The sequence below is a fragment of the Paroedura picta genome, chromosome 13 (genome assembly GCF_049243985.1).
Source record: "Paroedura picta isolate Pp20150507F chromosome 13, Ppicta_v3.0, whole genome shotgun sequence".
NCBI classification, from domain to species: Eukaryota; Metazoa; Chordata; class Lepidosauria; order Squamata; family Gekkonidae; genus Paroedura; species Paroedura picta.
This window is the reverse complement of record NC_135381.1, coordinates 3,527,287-3,548,603: the sequence shown is the minus strand read 5'-3', so window position 1 is coordinate 3,548,603 and position 21,317 is coordinate 3,527,287. Positions and strand designations below refer to the sequence as shown.

Genomic DNA, 21,317 nt, shown 5'->3' with positions numbered 1-21,317 from the left:
GGAACTTCTTCCTTCTCAGGAGCTGCTGAACCTCGCTGGTTTATAAGGCTACCCACAGAACGGCAGACTCCATTAAGACTGAACGAGAGGGACATGGAGGGGCCATGGCCCAGCAACACATGGATGGTCCTGGGTGGTCAGTCCATCTCACGGTAGGCCTGCCTCTTTTCCCATCGCCTTCCGCTTGTCCTAGGCCCAGACTTTTCCGGTGACCCGTCTTCTCACCATTCCTAGCTCTTAGCCCAACGCTATTGTCACCCTCGCTCTGCCCTGGCGATCCCGAGGTCATCTGGCATCCTGTCGGCACTTAAATGGTTTATCACAAAGTATAGTGCTGGGAAAATAAATAAATAAGGAATGCTCCTAGCGGTTTCAAAGAGCTTCGCTCCGAAATCTGTTTGCCAAGATCCGAGGCTCTCGCTGTCCCGTTTTGCTCCTTCTGATTCATCCCCACACTCGGCCTGTGCTTCCGACTTCTGTTTTTCTACCCTACTTAGCTTTGTGAGAGGCAAAAGGAAAATAGCACAGTGGGAAGGAAATTCCTCTGTCGGGGCTGCTCGAAGGAAAACAAGCGCCACGAGGAGCCCGCCAAAAAAACTGACTCTGAGCTTTTTTTCCTGGTATCTCCAGCCCCACACCAGAGCAAGAGAGGTGTCGAATCTGGCCGTGTTTCCCCCCACCCCGTCAAAATCAGCCAAGAATTCAGTTTGCAAACTTCCATTTACGCTTTTGCTTATGGAAGGAACCAAATGGACTCCTGGCAATCAGGAAAGTAAACTTTTAAAAATGGAGGGGGGGGTGGAGAGAGTATTTCCTCCCTTCCTTTTAAACTTTGGGCTGTCTGTGTGTTGAAAACCCACACAACTCCAGCTCCAGGCTGGAGAAACTCCAAGAGATTTGGGAGGTCGGCATACAGCAGGGGTGGCCAAACTGTGGCTCTCCAGGGGTCCTGCGGACTACAATTCCCATGTGCCCCCGCTGCCACTGTTTTCCATTCTGTCCCTCTAAATGTGATGCTTCCATGGAGATAGATCCCTCCTCTCTCTCTAAGGACAGAGGCTCACCTTCTTGCTGTATCTGAAGAAGGAAGCAGTGACTCATGCAAGGTCTGTCCAGCCAGGGGTAGTCAAACTGCGGCCCTCCAGATGTCCATGGACTACGGTTCCCATGAGCCCCTGCCAGCGTTCGCTGGCAGGGGCTCATGGGAATTGCAGTCCATGGACATCTGGAGGGCCGCAGTTTGACTACCCCTGGTCCGGACCCTAATAAAGTACTACACCACACTCCTCCTGATAATCAAGACCTTGCAAATTCTCTTTGAACAGTAGTTCATAGACAGATTGGCCAGGGCTGGAAGGCACTCTCCATTCCAGCATTAGGGGGGGAAAAAGTGGCATGAAGGATTTAGAATGCTGAACTAAACGCACACACCAAATCTGCTGGCCAAACCCGAACTATTTGTTGCCAGACGGTATTATTTCGTTCCTAAATAGCTCTTTGACACACACAAAACGCCCTTGCTTCCCAGAAGTCATTTTGGAAAAGATGTTATCTTAGGGGTAAGGTATTAATAGCCTGCCCTCCATCTCACTAAACCCCGTGCGGGGGAATAAATAGACCGTCTGCCACAAATGCTTCGAGATGGTATCACCCATGTAATTTTCACGTGCGCCGATGATCTCTTCATTTGCTTCCCCTCTTTCTCCGGGTTGGTCTTTTGACAAAGCTAAAAACAAAACGGGCCATAAAGAACTGGAAAAAGAAAACTAGGGCCAAGATTGCGGAGCGGTTTTCAAATGGTTAAAGCAATAATAACAATTACTGGTTGCATTTCCCAGCCAGCATGTCAGTTTATTTGAGTATCTAAAGGTTTTCTCATGCATATTTGGCCTCCTCAGTGCTTCTGTCTACTAGAGCCTCTCAGCTTTTTTTACCGTTGAGAAACCCCTGAAACATTCTCCAGGCCTCAAGAAACCCCAGAAATGGTGCAATTGTGCAGAATACGGTTGGGAAGCAGCAGAGTTGTGGACACGCCCACTCGGGGCCCCTCCCCTTCCCACCCCCTCCTGGCCCATCATTGGCCATTTTGAGATGAGGCGGGCAGGCTGACATGACCATATGTGGTCATATCATCCAATACCCGTTTAACAAATTTAAAAAATATATATAATCAATAATTTTACTCCCACCCATTCGGAAAACCCTTCTAGGTCATCAAGAGACCACAGGGTTTCAAGAAACCCCGGTTGAGAAACCCTGATCGACTATAAAGGTGGTTTTTGCAAGTTATTTGACATGAAGAGAATCGCAGAGTATATCTTTGGGTGGTAGGGGTGCGTGCGTGCGTGTGTGTGTGTGTGTGTGTGTGTGTGTGCATGCGAGCACTGATGGGTACAAAGCGTTCCAAAATGCTTGAACTGAAAAATCATTCTAATTTGCCCTTCACACACCCATAACTCCTTCTCCCCCGAGGGTGAATTTTTACATTTCTGTTCCCTTCCCCTCCTCTCTCATTTTCGTCTTCTTTTTAATCAACACAAGTTCACAAGAAGAACGGCGGCTTTCCTTTTGAAGAGCCGCGAATATCCCCACAGGCAAGGAATATCTTTTTCATGAGTGACACGTCCGCAGTTTCTCTATCCATTTCTCTGCCGTTGCTCCAGGGCCTGATATGGGAGAACTGCACTCTGCCGCTCCTCTCTCACCACCCCAGAATGTTCAGTGCGCTTCAGTGTGCATGTTGAATGCACCGGCCATCTCCCTTTTGCAAGGCCAGGTCGTTGTGTACAAACAGACAGTGCAATGAATTCCAACACTGGTTTTGTTTGTTTGTTTGTTTGCTCGTTCATTACTTGGATTTGTAACCACCCCTCCCGGATACCAACTCGGGTTTGTTTACAACATATAACTATATCGAAACTTTAATTATTAAACAGTGAAAACAGTTAATAAATCAATTATAAAATAAATAGGAGTGCAATAGTACTTATAAACTTACTTGCTGATGTTGCATTGTATACCCATATTCCAGGGGGGGGACCTGGGGGCTTTGGGGGGTTCTTGTGGGAGGAGGCCAGTTCAATGTTGTTCTATAAATCATTGGCCCCAACCAAATGTCTGCGGAAGAGCTCTGTTTTGCAAGCCCTTCAGATCTGTGAAAGCTCCTGAAAGACTCAGAGGTCTTCTGGGAGCTCATTTCACCAGACTGGGGCCAGGACCAAAATGGCCCTGGCCCTGGTTGAGGCCAAGCGTATGACTCAAGGGACCACCAGCTGGCTGGAACTGGTGGAGCACAGAGTTTTATTGGGGGGGGGGCGCATAATCAGCCAGGTGGTCCCTCAGGTACATGGGACCCAAACCTCATTGAAGTAACTGTTGTTTAAATTAGATTCAGGTGAGTAACTATGTCGTTGTGAACCAACAGAACAAATCTCTGCTGAGAGAAGTTAGGGCTTCTGGAGCATAGTCACTTTAAGACAAGCCTTTAAGACAAGAAAGTCTTTGAACTGACACCCTGGCCAATCAGGGAAGACTGCTTTGCTACAAGGCAAGAAGTTAATTCGTAAAAAGTAGAAATCTGCATACTTCCTGATGGCGATTTTTTCAAATACTGAGGGTTATATCCACTTCTGGATATCGTGGGGGAAAGGTAGGCTCACTCTGGATCAATCATGCATGTTTCAGAGGGAAAATTTAAATAAAAATGGAAATCGAATTCAGTGTAGACAGGAGGTATTTATTCGAGCCGAGAGTGGGTAAAAAGCCCCATGTGCACTCCACCCGGGATACCCGGTAGTCCTAATCCAAGGTAAAGCTCTTCTTTTTTGTAATTGTCTGTAATTTAAAGTCTGTATTCTATGATCACTTTGGCTATGGCTTAACATACTATTTTATATTAAATTACAGGGGAATTTGGCCCTGCGATGTCAATAATAATCCCAATCAGTCATCCCTGGCTGGCAGATAGTTTGCAAACCTCGCCACGCTGGCTTCCCCCAGTGGTTCACCTTGTCAAGCATAATGGTTTGGCCCAGATGCTAGAGCGTCACCTGGACGTCCCAGGGGTGATGACCTCACTTCCTGCACGACTCCAGTAATGAGACCTAGTCCTTTCTCTTTTTCCTCTTTAGTCCTCTCCCCGTCCCCCAGCGTTTGCCAGAGGGGATTTAGCAAGCCTGCCGGCCAAGCTAACAGGGCCAGCCCAACCCCACAAGCAGCATTAGCAGCAATCTGAAGGGCACCAGAATTCAAGAGGTACTAGTGTGCATGGTGAAATCCCCGAGGGAGAACTGCAATCTCCCGCTGAGTCCGGTGTGCTTCCTCCCCAGTTTTTTCCTCCCTTTATTGAGAGAGGTAGGGAAAGAGGCTGCGACTCAGGGGGAATCTTTCATCAAGGATCCTCATCCTCCACCCCCATCCCGTTCCTCGCAGACACAATGTCAGGCAGAGACGAGGGAGGAAAATTTAATTTCCCCCTGGGGCAGTAATACCTGAGCCAGCCACGGAACTGGGACCTCCCAGTCCCCCCCCCCCCCGTGCACCAGGGGATTCCACCACCGTTACCCACCCGCTTGCCCCAATTTAATTTTCAGCACTGGGTAAGTTCAAGCTTTTTTTAAAAAAAAAGGTTTAAACCTGCTCTGTATAATTACCCTGCAGTCTGCAAGGACGTGCGCTGAGTGGTTTTTGGTTGCTGCCTGTCATTATCTGAGCAAAGCCTTCTATACGGCACTGATGCACGGGGAGAATGATAATTACGCGGGGCAATTTATAGAGGACACGGCTTTTCGTGGAGCTGCCCTAGGTTGGTGAAAGCTTTTACGTGTGAAGCTGCCTTTCGCTGAATCAAACCTCCAATCCATCAAGGTCAAAGCAGCTTACTCAGACAGACCAGGGTCTCAGGTGGAAGTCTCTTGCCTGGTCCTTTTCATTGGGGCTCACGGGGATTGAACCTGAGACCTTCTGCATGCAAAACGGAGGCTCTTCCACTGAGCTGCAGCTTGCCCTACAAAGGTAGAGATTGCCAGGGTTTGAACTCAAAGTATATCCCCTGCCATTGAGCTCCAACCCTCTTTTTGAATAGAGGGGAGTTTTAAAGCAGAGGTAGTCAACCTGTGGTCCTCCAGATGTCCATGGACAACAATTCCCATGAGCCCCTGCCAGCAATTGCTGGCAGGGGCTCATGGGAATTGTAGACCATGGACATCTGGAGGACCACAGGTTGACTACCCCTGTTCTAAAGTCCTAGTTCCGAGCTGAGCCAGATGAGATCTGCAATCAGAACTCCCAGCATTGTGAGTTTTGCAAGAGAAAGACTGAAGTGGGGTCTTCTTAAACTTTCCAGCATGAAAGTCAGACACTCTGAGTGGTCATTAGTTTCAGAAAAATAACAGGCTACCTTCGCACACTTTAGAGAATGCACTTTAGCAATCAAACATTCCCTAAAGTGCACTGGAAGTGCATTTACTCAACGTGTGTGAAAGCAACCTCTTCTGCAGTTTGGCAGAAGAGACCAGTGGTTAGAGTCAGCTCTCTCCCTGCACCGATTCGTCCACCCCTTTTTCTCGTATTCTGTCTCCAACTTTTGCCTCTCACTCACCAAAAACCGCCTGCCAAGGAATAACCAGAGGAGACTGCTGAAGCCAGAGGAGAATGGGTCGCAGGCATTTTCGTCTGGACCACAAATAAATAATTTACAGCCCCGTTTGTTCCAGCTCTGGAGTTGTCTGTAATTCACCTCCCGGACTATCCTGTTGGCGCCGGTGAAAGGGAGCAGCCTGACACGTGGAATAAGCGGCCATCGATAAGTCAAACCTTTGCTGGGAAGTAGAAATCTCAGAGCCTGCCAGTTTATGAGACCCCCCACGGAAGCTCCCGCTTTAGAGCAGCCACATGAGGGCGCTAATTGGACCAAGGAGGCGCCATTTCCCTGATCCAGATCGCAACCCCCAAGCCGCTGTTTGACCTGCAGGGGACGAAACGGGTGTTTTATAGGCAAGGAAGTAGGGGAGAGGGGAAAGGGTTAAAAAGTGCTTCCCGTGACATTCCACAATCAAATCAGGGATCCTATACAGCGGGGGTAGTCAACCTGTGGTGCTCCAGATGTTCATGGACTACAATTCCCATGAGCCCCTGCCAGCGATCAAACCTCCAGTGGCCAGTCAGAAGCCTTGCAGGGCAAAAGCCCTCCTTTCCCTACTCGTTTTCTAATAATACTAGGCAGGGAACGTGGTGGTAAGGTGCCTGCAGGAACCATGCTGGGGACCTCTGACCTACACGCTCTTCCTGTCAAAATGTGGCGCCCTTGTTTGCACTGATACGCAGCCTTCCTCTCCAAAGACCTCCAGAAAGCGTTCCTCCCGTCCAGGCACCCCTCAGAAGCAGACTCCCACCCCACCCCTGTCTAGATTCTCGAGCCCACGCTTAGAGCACCCCCTCTGAAATGGCCTGGGCTGAAACGTACTTCACTTGGCCCGAATCTTTCCCCCTGTTATTTTCTTTCGTCTCCCCTTCCAATCTGTTCTCATTAACCACCCTCCAGCTTCCCACTTTGCTTTTGTTCCCTCACCCCCTCTTTCTAATCATTTCCTTGCCTCCCGATTCGAACAGGCAGCTTTTGTTTTCCGAGCTTTCTAATGGTTTGCCTCCTTCTCGGGGCCGTGTTCGGCTGCAGCGAGAGAAGGACCATTAAACGGGCGAGAAACAATGGGGTGGAAAGAAACCAACCAGAACTGGCTGCCTTTGATACCCGTGGCTCTGCTCATGAATACCGGGCAGGTTTGGCTAAGAGTTCGAGGGCTGTCATTTGCCAACAAAAAGGATCCCTGGAATCTCAAGAGGCTTACAAGAACGTGCCTTAACGAACTCTCAAAGATGGTCCGTTACTCCAGTAAGGAAGGCTCACGTGATACAAAGAGCAAATAAGAACCATTGGAGTGGCTGTGGTGAATTAGGGACATTTAGGCACATGTGGTGCGCCTGTCCTGAGTTTAGAGAGGGGAGGGACCTCAGCTGGAGATAAAGCCATCGAGTCTGCCTTCCGCAGCGGCCATTTTCTCTGGGTGTAGCCTGGAAATCCGTTGTATTTTTGGCTCATCGCCTGGAGATTGGCAACACGAACAGGGGAATGCTACGAATCTACTTGAGGCCTTCATGGAGCTTGCTAAGAATCAATGGGCTGAGCCGCTAAGATGCCCCTTCCTCCTCTCCTCCTTTCATGGGGGCCAGCACAGGCCAAGGGACAAGGACTTTTTAGGGGGCCAATGCTGCTTCACTTCTGAGATCTGACTAAATGAGGCTTGCCTGGGCTGTCCCGATGAAAGCAAGGAATGATCAGACATGGTTTTCCATTACTGACCCAGGGATTCCTTAGTGCAGGGGTAGTCAACCTGTGGTCCTCCAGATGTTCATGGAATACAATTCCCATGAGCCCCCTGCCAGCATTCACATGGGAATTGTAGTCCATGAACATCTGGAGGACCACAGGTTGACTACCCCTGCCTTAGTGGTCTCCCATCCAAATGCCAACCAGAGCCAACCCTGTTTAGCTTTCAAGATCTGAAGAGTAAAACATATTCTGGAAGATCCTATGTACAAGGAACAGTTCTCAGGTGATTGATCTTGGAAAGTCATGGGATCTTCTCCACACCAAGGACAGATTCAAGATGGCCTGGAATTCAGGAGGTGGAGCCTGGGGATCCCCAGAACTGCAGGTCATCTCCGGATGAAAGAGATCAGCTCCCTTGGAGAAAATGGCTGCTTGGGAGGGTGGAGCCCATAGCATTATCCAACTCTGAAGTCCCTCCCCACCCCAAGCCCTGCCCACTCCTGGCTCCGCCCTCAAAGTCCCCAGGGATTTCCCCACTCAGAGCTGGTAGTGTAATTTGGGATACACCATGGGCATGCCTCTTCCTGTTCTTTCCCCCCAAACTGTTTTGGCTCTCAGCCCATCCTTCTTCCTTGAAGTTACCACTGCATCCCCGGCTGATCCATACCTCCAAGTTTCTGCAAAGCCAGATGTTTCGATCCGAATAAAGCACACACGATCTGTAAAGCACGAACCTTTATTCTATTCTTGGCCCAGAGCTCTCCTTCCTCTTTCTCCCATATGGTGTGTTGACTTCCATGGAGAGATCTCTCTCTCTCTCATATCCAGTTCCTGTTGGGTTAAGCATCGTCCCCCCCCCCCGTCCTACTCTTTATTGTGTTAAAATAGCTTTTATAGCCCAGTGGTGACGGACAGGGGAGGAGGCACGTTATTTACTATAGGCCTGCAGATTTGTTCCCCCCCCCCCCGCTTTTTCCACACCAAATTCTTTCCAGTCCTTTAAAAAAAAAAGGTTTGCATAATACAGTAAGTTACAGAAATTCGGGAGAAAGCCTGCCATTTAATGAACACGCTGGGCTACTGTGAAATGAATTATTGGTTTAACAGCCAGGCACCTACAGATGTAACTGCGCTCCATTCAAGAGCAAATTAATCCGGCATGTCTGTCCCCATCTCCAAGGCTGCAGCGGGTGCTGCTGAAAGCAGATCTGGAGGCATTCCAAATCGCCCGGCCTCTATGGAGCCAGGGAGCCTGAGCCAGGGAGGGGAACCCCAAGAAATCAGGGTGCCTTCTTAAGAGGACACTAATTAATCCACATCTGCTGGCCAAAGAGTGTTTGGATTTCCTGGGCCCTGTCTCAGGCAAACAGATACCCCAGATTTGGACCCTTGAGGGAGACTTGGGAAAGGGTGTTTTAAAAATGGTGCTGTGTGTATCTGTGCAGAACTGCTGCTGTTTCCCAGGTTTCATCCCTTTTCCCGGTACCTGCCAAGTGTCTTTGGAAACTAGGCAGGGCTCAGAGGGGCTTTCACCCAGCTGGCCTTCTGATAGACTTTTGGGCATGGGGTGGCCTGTTTAGGGAGCAGCTGCCCCCACAGCACACGGATCTTCACGGCGTAATTGTGGAAGCCATTTTGTGACGGCCATTTAATGGTTTCTTGCCCCTCCCTCCGCCGCTGTGTCAGAATCCAGTGGTGTCTGCAGGATCCAAAGGTTTGGGGTCTCTGGTGCAGTGGCGAGTGGTTACTATACTAGACAAGCATCTGGGGGACATCGGTTTGAAGGCTTTCTGGGTGACTCCAGCTTGGAGAGTCAGCTTGGTGTAGTGGGCTTCTAATCTGGCGAGCCAGGTTTGATTCCCGCTCTTCCCCCACATGCAGCCAGCTGGGTGACCTTGAGCTAGTCACAGCCCTGATAAAGCTGTCCTGACTGAGCATTATCAGGGCTCTCTCAGCCTCACCCACCTCACAGGATGTCTGTTGTGGGGAGAGGAAAGGGAAGGTGAATGGAAGCCACTTTGAGACTCCTTCAGGTAGAGAAAAGCGGCATATAAGAGCCAACTCTTCTTCACCCTTTCAGGAAACCTTTCCAGGGTCATCAAGAAACCCCCGGATTTCACAAAACCCTGGTTGAGAAAGCCTATTTTAACTAGAGATACCAGGGATTGAACCTGAGACCTTGTACATGCCAAGCAGATGTTCTGCCCCTGAGCCACAGCTCCTCCCCTCCTGTTGCTGGCCAACTTTTGGCTTGGCCAGCTGCCTGTATCATGGTAGATGCTGCTGATTTTATATGTTTCATTGTTCTGATCTTTCATTGTATCCACTTGGAGTCCGGTAATAGAATAAAGGTGGGTTTTAAACAGTCAATCTTTTTTTTATTATCGTAATTGCACGACGATTATATTATTTCCCTCCCCCAAAATAAAACGTGATTAATGAGCTTGTTTGGAGCAAGCAGGATTACAGTAATTAAATCCCCCTGCTCTCAAAAGAGGCAAAATGTTACAACAAGCACAGGGAAGACACATTGGAAAATGACCAACACCAAAGAGAAAAACTGTTTGAAAAAGGACGATTTTAAGATGCGAACAATGACCTTGCTTTCTGGCTTTTTGTCCCAAAATGGGACCTTTAATTGTAACACTGTACAGCCTTGATAAAGAACACAATACTCTTTGAATCTGTGTATCTTTAAAAGTTCATTTCCTTATAGCTAATGAGAATTGAATGTACTCTTTAGGACTTACTGATTCTTCAACTTAGGAAAGCTGTTTAACAGAAACAACCGTTATGTATGTCTCTACAAGCAAAATAAAATTAAGAAAAAGACAGCAAGCAAGTTGGTTCATTGCATCTTAAAATTGTCCTGTTTCAGACACACATAAGTGCATCTCAACTATTAAGTTCATTAAAAAATAATAATAATTTCGGCCACCGCCAGAAATTGAACCGGCAGGAAGATATGCAGGGTGGTGGCGATGGGTTACCTAGAACGATTGACAGACCACTACTAGTATAACGTGCCTTGCTCTGTCTAATGTCATTTCAGTTGAAGTTATGGAGGGGAAATAGTGTTAGAAGACAGCAGAAAAATGCAAGAAGGGAGAAAGGTGTGGAGAGTTGTTTAAGCACAATTTCTTATCTTGCTTTGCGATGCAGCGGCCATAACGCTATTTTTCCAAATGTGCGGAAATGCCCACAGTTTTGAAGAAGAAGAAGAGCTGGTTTTGATACTCCATTTTTCACTGCCCGAAGGAGTCTCTAAGTAGCCTTCCCTTCCTCTCCCCTCCAAATAGGGAAGCTAAAGAAGGAAGAACAAGAACTAATTTAGTACCGGAGAGTCTTTTAGATTCTAATTAACCACTAGAAAAATCTACTAGATTCATCATGTAAAACTAAAACTGCTTGGGAGTAAGAAAAAACATATTCACATTCTTTACCAAAAAAACCACACAAAACGATCTTGTGCCCAGTCCTAAGTCGTTGAAACAGCAGAGAAGGGGAAATATTTCGAGGGAGACGTATTTTTCGTGGCCGGATGACTCTTATTGATGCTGCAGATTAACTGTCATAGTGACTTGTATTATAATGGTGCATCCAGGGTGTACAGAGTGGTCGAATTCAATAAAGCACCGATTTATGTACCAGACAGGAAGAGCAAAGCTTTTAGAAGAAATCCACGCAAACCTTTTTGGGCTGCTATCGTGTCGGGAGACAAAGAGCAAAGAAGACTGAGGGTTGTTCACTGTTACTGACCTGAGTGAAGCAAGTTGTTGAATTTTAAAACCGGTATTTGCCAAGCCCAGGGATTTAAAAGAAATCCACGCAATCTGTCATGTTGAGAGCCAGCGTGGTGTGGTGGTTAAGTGCAGTAGCTTCTAATCCAGTGAGCCAGGTTTGATTCCCCGCTCCTCCGCATGCGGCCAGCTAAGTGACCTTGCGCTCGTCACAGTCCTGATAGCCCTGTTCTCACAGAGCTTTCTCAGCCCCACCTACCTCACAGGGTGCCCGTTTTGGAGAAAGGTGATTGTTAGCCGCTTTGAGACTCCTTCTGGCAGAGAAAAGCGGGGTATAAAAACCAACTCCTCCTCCTCTTCCTCCTCTTCATCCTCCTGCTCATAAAATCTGACTTACAGACACTGGGTTCCTATATGATTTATGAAGGCAAGAGCCGGACAACAATATCAACAGCAAAAGCAGGAATTCCAGAACCCACCGGAAAAGTGCAGGTATGGCCATCTACCCTTAGCACGGATCATCAGCGATTGGTTAACAAGAAAGTGGGTCTTGATTGGCTGCTTAAGAGAGGCAGCGGTCAGCTGGTCTAGCTTTTGGGGGGTACGGCCCCTGGGACAGCCCCTGGAATCCACCCCGTACCGAATTTGGAGTGGTCTTTGGGGTTCCACGGATTGAACGAGGCGAGACAATGCCCAGTCTGTGGGCTCCTCTTGGCTCTTGGCATGCTCTAATCCTTGGCTGGTGGGCCAGGGCCCCAAACCCTCCCACTTATTGTTGCTTTGCAAAGAGCTCTCTCATAAGCCAGGCGGCTCGCTGCAGTCTCAGCAAATGGACTCCCTGGCTCCGTGTCAGCAGGCAGCGGGGGAAATGACACAGCAGGCTTTTGAGAGGTTGATATTTTCTTGCATCTCGCTGCCCTTTCAGGATCAATGGATCACTGTGGCCGGTTGACTTGGCGGGGCTGGCATTCGGCACAACTGTGTGAAAGGTCTGAGATGCCAGGAGCCCAAATACGCAGGGGGGGGGGCCCTCTCAGAATGCCAACACCCGATTGGGAAACGCCTGGAGATTTGGGAGTGGAAACTGGGGAGGGACTTGAGTGGGGTATAATACCGTAGAGTCCCCCCTCCAGAGTGGTCATATTCTCTAGGAGGACTGATCTCTGTAGTCGGGAGATGGGCTGTTAATTCCGGGAGCTCTCTAGCCACGGATTGTGGCTGAATCCTTCTCCCTGAAGTGCTAGCTCTCTCCATGCAGGGATGTTATGTTCCTTGGAGGAACTACCACCCACATCCGTGGAGGTCCCCCATCCAAATACGAGCCAGGGATGTTTGGAGGTGGTTTTTCCTTTCTCACCTCCGTGTCATGACCCCTAACGTTCCTTGGAGGTCTTACTAACCAAATCCTTGGAGGTCTTCCATCCAAATACTACACAGGGTCATCCCTGCTCAGCTTCCGAAATCTTGCCTGAACATCCCCGGTCACAGCAGTTTGATTAGTATAAGGCAGTTTTATGTACGTTCATGTGCATTCAAGGAATTTATTGGAGTAATTAATACGGTGTGGGTTCAAAGAAAGTAGCAGGATCCAGTTCAATGTTTCCCAAACTTTTTGATGACTGACAAGTCCCAATTAACAGTGACCTGGTTATAAAATCGGTGCACACAAATCGAGAAGCTGGGGGACCCTCTTCTGCAGTTTTCGCAGCCCCCGTGTGGTTTCAGAGCCGCAGTCTGGGAAACCGTGCGCCAGGTAATTGTAGAGCACTGAGATTCTGTGACTTAGCTTTTTAGCAAGCCACGGGGAGTATGCGTTTCTTTCCAAACCCGGACAGCTCCTCTTAGCCATTCTCAGGAGCTGAACGACTCTGAAGGCTGCCAGCGGTTGGGTGCTTTCAAGTTCTAATTCGTAACTGGCACTGCCAAGCCTGGAGACTTCAAAGCGAGTCACTCCCCAACCCCATAAACCAATTTTCAGCGCTCAAATGTCAGCTCGCTGATCCACCCTGAAAGGGGGAGATGGGGGGAAGGGGGAATGAAACAGCTTTCTTTCTTCTTCCACAACATAAAAAGGCCAGGCTGTGTGAAAGCCTGGGAACATTTTGGGACAATTTATTCTTAAGATCTCTAAATAGATGGGGTTTCCAGCAAGTCTGTGACTCTCTCGGGGCGAAGCGAGATCAAGATGCTGCCATCTTAGAAGTCACAAACAAGGTCCCAAATTAAATCCAAAGGTACTGCTCTCTTTACATCTGCAGCCACATGGTGAGAACGAATTTTCTCCATTAGCTGCCTTTTCCCCCTGGATATTTTCACCATCATCTGCCCTTTCCGCCGGATATTTTCACCATCATCTGCCCTTTCCCCCGGATATTTTCACCATCCGCTGCCATTGCCTGCAGATATTTTCACCTACTGCACAACCCAAGAGGTTTTGAGGGCTTTAAAAAGGTGATTGCTATAGTCCCATAGCTCAATAACTGTTCAGACTCTCAGTAGATTTCCAGGACTCAGTCAGAGGTCTTTCACATCACAGTACTGTCTGGCTCTTCAAACTGGAGATGCCGGGGATTGAACATGAGACCTCCTGCCTTCCAAGCAGATGTCCTACCACTGGGCAATGGCACCAGATCCTCCCTTTTTGTTACCCATTTCTCCTCTCAGCGATTTATGCATTCTCCCTTCTCCGCTGTCTGAATGCTCATTTCTGGAGAAGGTACTTGGAGGGACCCAATTTGGTTTAGGGACTTTGTAAAGTTGACCTCCAAAGAACTGTGATGGCTCCATCCAAAGGAATTGCATTTGATAGTAGGGAAGTAGTAGTAGTAGTAGTAGTAGTAGTAGTAGTAGTAGTAGTAGAAGAAGAAGAAGAAGAAGAAGAAGAAGAAGAAGAAGAAGAAGAAGAGTTGGTTTATGTACCCCACATTTCACTACCCGAAGAGTCTCAAAGCAGCGGACAATCGTCTTCCCTTCCTCTCCCTGTGTGGGAGGTGAGGCTGAGAAAGCTCTGAGAACTCAGCCTAGCCCAAGGTCACCCAGCTGAGTTCATGCGGAGGAGGAAAGGGGAATCAAATCTGGTTTCCTAGATTCAAAGCCACTGCTCTTAACCACTACACCAAGCTGACTCTCACCCACTTATTTTTGGGAGTTTCCTACAGGGATATGGTGAGCCTGAGGGAAATCCAGAAAATGGCCGCCCTGAGGAAATTGCTTCCTTTTTGGTTCAGCATTCTCCCTTTTCAAGATAATTGTCTCCCCTCCCAAAATATTGCCCTCCCTCACCACCATCTCCAGCCAATTTCCAGCTACTTTGAGAGAGCAGATAGATTCTATTGAATGCTACTGTGTGATGAAGGGCCATTTGGCTTTAATCAAAGCCGGTTTGTGGAGCTCAGCTCCTTATTTCGTTGGAACAAAACTACAGCAAATGGAAGGGAAACACTTTTATGTTTTTCTTGGGGAGGGAGGGGAGGGAAGGGGGGGAATATGTCTCCCATGAACCTTTTTTTTTTAAAAGCATACTCGAGAAATAACTCCAGCCGCAAAAAAACCCCGACATCTTAAAAAGTATATTTATGGCTTTATATATTTGTTTTGCATAAAAGGTTCTGGTTCCCATTATGCCGATTGATTTGCAGATTTCATTTCAAATAAAGGCAACATAAAACAAAACAAACAAAGCTGGGGATCTGTCGGATGAGCGATGTGTAACGGGGACGCTTTGGCAGAGCTGCTGTTCCCCCGAGGACCGGGTGATTGACTGGCTCCTTCTTTCCCAATCAGTTTGAGAATTGATAGAGCAAGGCAACTGGGCCGCAGATGTTTGAACGTGGGCTGTCAAGCCATGGAACAGTTCAGAGGACAACATGGCTGCCTGCTCCACTTGGATGGAACAACGCTGGCTCAGACCGAAAGCCTATCTAACCCCGATTCCCAAGGTGGCTGAAGACCTGAGGAGATGACCTGAGGAGCAGGACAGCTGAGGAACCCACACCTTCAGTCCCAGACAGCCTTTGGCCCGCCCTCATGCCACCCAAACGTCACCTGGGAAGTCCTTCTTCACCCAAAGGGCCATCAACCTGCGGAATTCCCTGCTGCAGGAAGTGGCGTCAAGGATACAGGTATAGCTTCCAGAGGGGGGTTGGAAAAACATGGTTTTTAGATACAAGGTGTGAAGGGAACACTCTGTGTGGGGCAGGGATGCTCTGGATTCTTGCTGCTTGGGGGGGGGGCACAGTGGGAGGGGTTCTGGAGCCCTCGCAGAGAGCCAGCTTGGTGTAGTGGTTAATAGCAGCAGAATCTGGAGAACCAGGCTTGATTGCCCACTCCTCCCCATGCAGTCGGCTGGGTAACCTTGGGCTAGTCACGGCGCCCTTAGAGCTGTTCTCACAGGGGCAGTTCTCTCTGTGCCCTCTCAGCTCCACCTACCTCACAGGGTAGAGGGTTGTGGGGAGAGGGAGGGAAGGCGATTACAAGTCACTTTGAGACTCCTACAGGGAGCAAAATGCAGGGCAGAGAAAGGGAATGGTTTTGCAGCAATCCCTTACCCCTTGTATTCTTACGGGCCCTGCCCTCTAAATCCGATAGCAAACCGCCCCCCTTACCAAAGAATTTGCCCCTCTAACAAAAAATGTCTGGCTACAGGCCTCCCCCCCGCCCCCCAGTCTTGACCCCCTGAAATTCCAGACATTTCCCAATCCAATTTAGGATTTTGATGATGCAGGGATAGTCAAACTGCGGCCCTCCAGATGTCCATGGACCACAATTCCCAGAAGCCCCTGCCAGCATTCGCTGGCAGGGGCTTCTGGGAATTGTGGTCCATGGACATCTGGAGGGCCGCAGTTTGACTACCCCTGTACTAGAGTGTGACCTTAATGTTAGGAACTGGCCCACAAAACCTCATAGGTGGACATTCCCTCTCCAGCGAGGCTCCGTTGGCTGCTTAAATGACTGGGGAGGGAGGGAGGGCTGTGGATGGTGGTGGTTGTTGTTGTTGTTCATTGTTGTTGTTGTCGTCATCCGTTCAGTCGTGTCCAACCCTTGGCGATTCTGTAGGAAATTCTCCACCATGTGTCCCTGTCTCTGACTGCTTCTTTTAGTTGGTTCACGGTCATCCCTGTGTCGGCTTTGATCGTGCCGAGCCGGCGGATCCTTTGGCGACCACGTTTCCTTTTGCCGCTGACCATGCCGAGCATTAATGATTTTTCCAGCGAGTTTGATCGCATGACGTGTCCAAAGTAAGTGCGCTTCAGCCGTAATATCTTCCCTTCTAATGACATAGTTGGTTTGCTCCTCTCTAAAACTATCTTGTTGGTCACTTTGGCTGTCCGTGGTATCCGCAGCATTCGTCTCCAACACTATAATTCAAAAGTATCTATTCTCCTCCTGTCTCCCCCCCTTCAGGGATGGTACTTTTGCCATCAAAGGCCCAGATATTCTGGGAATCGAAACACAGAAAGGAGGTGAGAGATTGAACTAATCTCTGTCATGGGACTTCTCCACCCCCTGCCCCTTCTGTTCCGACTAGCTAGAGCATGGAGCGGCTTCTTCCGTCAGCCACCAGCTCTGCAGGGCGTCTTGTACGTGATTCGTCTTTCTTGAAACAACTGATTGTCCCAAAGCAAAGAGCAGTGTGTGTGTGCAGGGGTGGGGGGGGATTGGGGGGCTTTGCTTAACATTTCAGACCATCTCCCCCACCCCCGCCTCACCATCTGCTACAGTCCGCAAACAATTAGATGTAACGAATAAGAACACTATAGACACTTTTTTCAAATGAAGTGACTTTTCCAAGTTGGCCGACGTTGAAAGCGAAATCCTCTCGCCACAAGGTTTATGACGAGCAGAGAAGGGGAATGCTTGAGAGAAACCTCATGTGCACAGACGCACAACACGCTGATCTTTGCGAGCATGGCCTGGGTTAGCTAGGAACCCGTTTCGTTGCGGATCCTGCCTTGCGGAAAACTCCCAGTTCCGAGGTCTTCCACGTTGGCAAAATATGCACGGGAGGGGCATAGCAATGGCTGCTTAAAGAATCAATAGCTTTATTGAGAAGAGAAACTACTGTGTAAAGGAGAGAGGAGATAGTCCTAGCAGTCCAACCGACTAACAGTTCTTCTGACAGCAATCAGGGAGGAAGTGCACACAGAGGAGCAGGAAGTCTCCACCTGAGCCAATCAACACGCAGGAGGAGATGGTTTGAAAATACCAGGAAGTTCCGAATCTCCTTCCAGGCCTCTGACATCCTAATGCGTTGGTTACTGGGATGTCCCATTTTGTCAATGAGCCAACATAGTGCAGTGGTTAAGAACGGTGGTTTATAATCGGGCGAGCTGGGTTTGATTCCCCTGCTACTCTGCATGCAGCCAGCTGGGTGACCTTGGGCTCGTCACGGCCCTGATAGTGCTGTTCTCACAGAGCAGTCCTGTCAGAGCTCCCTCAGCCTCCCCTCCTTCACAGGGTGTCTGTTGTGGGGAGAGGAAAGGGAAGGCGATTGGAAGCCACTTTGAGACTCCTTCTGGTAGAGAAAAGCGGCATATAAGAACCAACTTCTTCAGTAATCTCAGGGCTCCCTCAGCCTCCCCTCCCTCACAGGGTGTCCGTTGTGGGGAGGGGAAAGGGAAGGTGATTGTAAGCCACTTTGAGACTCCTTCTGGTAGAGAAAAGCGGCATATAAGAACCAATTCGTCTTCAGTAATCTCAGGGCTCTCTCAGCCTCAAACTCCCTCAAAGGGTGTCAGTTGTGGGGAGAGGAAAAGGAAGGCGAATGTAAGCCACTTTGAGACTCCTTCTGGTAGAGAAAAGCGGGGTATAAAAACCAACCCATCATCATCATCTTACAATGTAAATTAATATTTTGTGCAGTTCAGCTTTGCTGGTGACCAACAAAGGACCCTGGGAACTGTTATTTGACAATAGCGTGAAGAATTGTTGCAGGGAATCCTAGATCTTCTACAATTCTCTGGAGGACTATCAGATCAGCAGACTGGTTTTATTTAATTTTGCCCTTATCTCTTCAGAAGAAAACCTGCCTGTTAAGAACACAACAACTGCGCCTCTTCTCAACCCACAGGCAGTTTGGTTTGGCCGCCGCTCAAAAAACGGAGAGTTTTATCTTTTTTTTTTTTTTTTAGTTCTCTGCAGGTAACTGTTGTTGCTGTCTCCTTCCGCAAATGCCGGCTTAATCTTTATGCGAATCCCGCTAAGCCCTTGGCCTTTTGCTTAATTTTTAATATTTTTTGGCAGTGTGGATCTAAAGGCTTTTAAAAAAAGATCAGGTGAAGATGTCCCTATACACACCCTTCGGCCATACACAAATTAATCTGTTAAATCTATCCAGTGCTTTATTTATACTTTTTTTACAATGCAGCAGCTTAAAGATGTTCATGATCCTCATGCCAATGAGACTTCTCGAAATAAGGCATATAGTTCATATTATTATTATTATTATTATTAATAATAATAATAATAACAACAACAACAACAACAACAACAACAACAACAACAACAACAACATACTGTACGGTGTGTGTGTAGTATTACCAGGAGATCCTAAGTTTGTCTGGGAGCCTTTCAGTTTCTACCACAGAAATTCTCTGGGACTTTCTTCAATCCTGTTCTGCTGGGCTTCTTTTGCCCTTGTTTGTCTGCTGGGCTTGTGCTGCCCTGACACCTTAACAGAGATAAGTGCCGGGTGCCATCAATGCAGCTTTGCCTCGTTCAAGAGTAGCGTTTGCATATCGATTGTATCTTTCTGCAAACAGGAAGGTTACGCTGGCAGAGATGAAATAAATAATACTTTCTTTGTCGTTTTAAGCAAACTCCCTCCGTGTTCCTCTGCTTGTAAAATTGTGCAAGAAGCGTTTGGTTTTGCTGGGACATGCAGGTAAGAGATTCAACATCAGACCAACGCCAGCCCTTGATGCTGATGCCCGGAGGCCACAGGGCCTGCTGCCGTATTTGCTAATCCTGGAGTCTTTATACGGAACGAAATTTTGGCACTGTTAACTCAAATGTGTTCATTTTCTGACAGAGAAGGGCCTGGACTTGCTGCCTCAATTTCCTGGCGGGATTCCTTCCAGCGCTGTGACAGGTGCAAACTCAACAGGCAGAGCGTCCCCCCTAACCACATTGCTGTGCCCGGCTCCACCATGCCTATTGGAGTTGTGTCTGCCAGGCGGTTGTTCAAGGTACAAAACCACTGCCAAGAAAATCGGGACCAGCCCTGCCCTGCCGTTTGGGAGACGCAAGCAATGTGAAGACCAGCAGGATTTCTCTGGGAGCTGTGCAGCTCGAGCGGCGACTTGGCCTGCAGAATTTCTCCCAGGTTCAGTCCTCTGTATTTGCATTTTAAGGATTCCAAATATGGCTTGCAAGGTTCCTGGGCCGACAACCCCATCCCCGTGCTCCACAGCCACTTGGTGGGCCCAAATTGCCGTTGTGTTGACCACAGGATGTCATTTCCAGGGTATAAACAATATAAAAAACTATACAGATCTAACTGCACGAGAACAGACCAGATGCGTTTCGACCCTACTGGGTCCTCCTCAGTGGTCAATACTATTAAATAAGGCACTCTTATCTAAAACCAGTTATGTATAGTAGAGAGATTGCATCTGTATACCAGTATTTGTTGGGTCTACACCTAACAGATTTCCCTTGACCTATACTTCCCTTGAGCTATAACTGGTTTTAGATAAGAGTGCATTTTTTAATATTATTATTGACCAATGAGAAAGACCCAGTAGGGTCGAAATGCATTTGGTCTGTTCGTGTGCAGTTAGATCTGTATAGTTTTTTAATATAGTTAAAAACTTTGTTTTCGATCTAATATTGGTGCACTTCAATAAATAATTCTTTAAATTTTATACTGGTTTAAAGCTCCACTTTTGAGTTCCTGACTTTGTTAAGGTTGGGTTTTCGTTCCCTTTTTGGTTTTGCATTTCCAGGGTAGACCCAGCCGTGACATCATGCTGCTCGGGGATTCGACCAGAATCGAACCGGAAATGCCACCGGAAATGACATCACGCTGCTCTAGAATGGCGAGGTAGCCTTAAAGTTTCTACCGAGTCCTCGAGCTGGAGGAGCGAGAGAGAATAAAACCCCACACTGGGGGCAGGAGCTGCTGGAACAATATTTTCCTCTGCCCTGCCAATCACATTTCTAGTGGCCAATCAGAAGCCCTGCTGGGCGGGAGCCCCACTTGGCCACATCTGCTTTTTAAAAACACTCGGCAGGCACAAGGAAGCTGTCGGTGGGGACCCCTGCTCTGACCACCACACTGCACCCTGTCGAGGGCCGTGGGCAGGGAGTCCAGGGTAAAAGCAAGCTGCATAAGCCAATTCATGTTGACAGAACAAAGAACCCTGTGGAAATAAAGCCGTATTCAGTAGCCCAGACAAAAGCCAATTGTTCCTCTGTGTGTCCAAACGGCGAAAACAATATCTAATTAACCCAACCTTGTTGACTCATTTTTTAAATGTACCTTTTCACAACTGGCCGACACACACCAAATAAATTCCTTGTGCTGCTCTTTGTTTTTAAAGAATTGCCGTTTTGTCGGAGAGGCCAGCTGGGCTCCTCTGAAGCCGAAAGGCAAAGAATTGCTTTATAAAAGATCTGTTCGGAATCTGAAATTAATTACTGTACATTATAAACTGCCGGCAGCCAAGGGTGTGTTGGGAGGCTCTTTGAAGGAAAGGAACCTCCCACCCCACCCTCACTGCAAACATTCACTGGCATCCTTTTTGATCCCCAGGAAGGGTTGCCAACCTCCAGGTAGGACCTGGAGTTCTGGAATTACAGGCTTTGGGAACAAATGCCAGTTTTTGACGGATACCACAGTCTAGGGAAGCCTTTTTCAGCTTTTTTACTGCGGAATAAATTTTTTGACTTGAAGGACCCACGGAAATGTCAGCTGCCCACGCCTTCTTGCCACGCCCCCAGGATGTGACATCTCACCAGAACTGATGCCACTAGCCACACCCATCGCCCTCCTCGATCCGGATCCACTGGACCCAGCCCTGAATTCTCACCACAGCGGGAGAAATCTGTTAGTGCTTCATGCGGAAAAAGGTTTCCTTCCCACTTGGAATGAATTATTGTTCAGTTGTTCCTCTTTGAGCACCACGAGCATTTTCCCCTTCTGCGCCCCCTCCCTGGCGTTTCCACCAGTGTGGAAAGGCAGCAGGCCAGGAAATAAAGGGGGTGGGGGGAAGAGATGGGACGGAGGAAAGCGCTGGGAAAATAACATC

General features: G+C 48.3%; 1 protein-coding gene across 2 annotated transcripts; it reads left to right on the top strand.

Moving 5' to 3' along the window:
- Positions 1 to 17: 17 nt before the first annotated feature.
- Positions 18 to 20,567, top strand: LOC143822660 (uncharacterized). Of its 2 annotated transcripts, XR_013226226.1 has the most exons (5): positions 18 to 152; positions 14,851 to 15,188; positions 16,167 to 16,304; positions 19,097 to 19,390; positions 20,013 to 20,567. XR_013226226.1 is itself a non-coding variant. In XM_077308062.1 (4 exons), exons 2-4 carry the CDS (start codon positions 15,094 to 15,096, stop codon positions 19,320 to 19,322), a joined length of 459 nt encoding a protein of 152 aa, XP_077164177.1. In that variant the 5' UTR covers positions 18 to 152; positions 14,851 to 15,093; the 3' UTR covers positions 19,323 to 19,733. The 2 variants fall into 2 exon arrangements, 1 of the variants encoding a protein (XP_077164177.1); XM_077308062.1 differs by lacking the exon at positions 20,013 to 20,567 and having other exon boundaries at positions 19,097 to 19,733.
- The last annotated feature ends 750 nt before the right edge of the window (positions 20,568 to 21,317 follow it).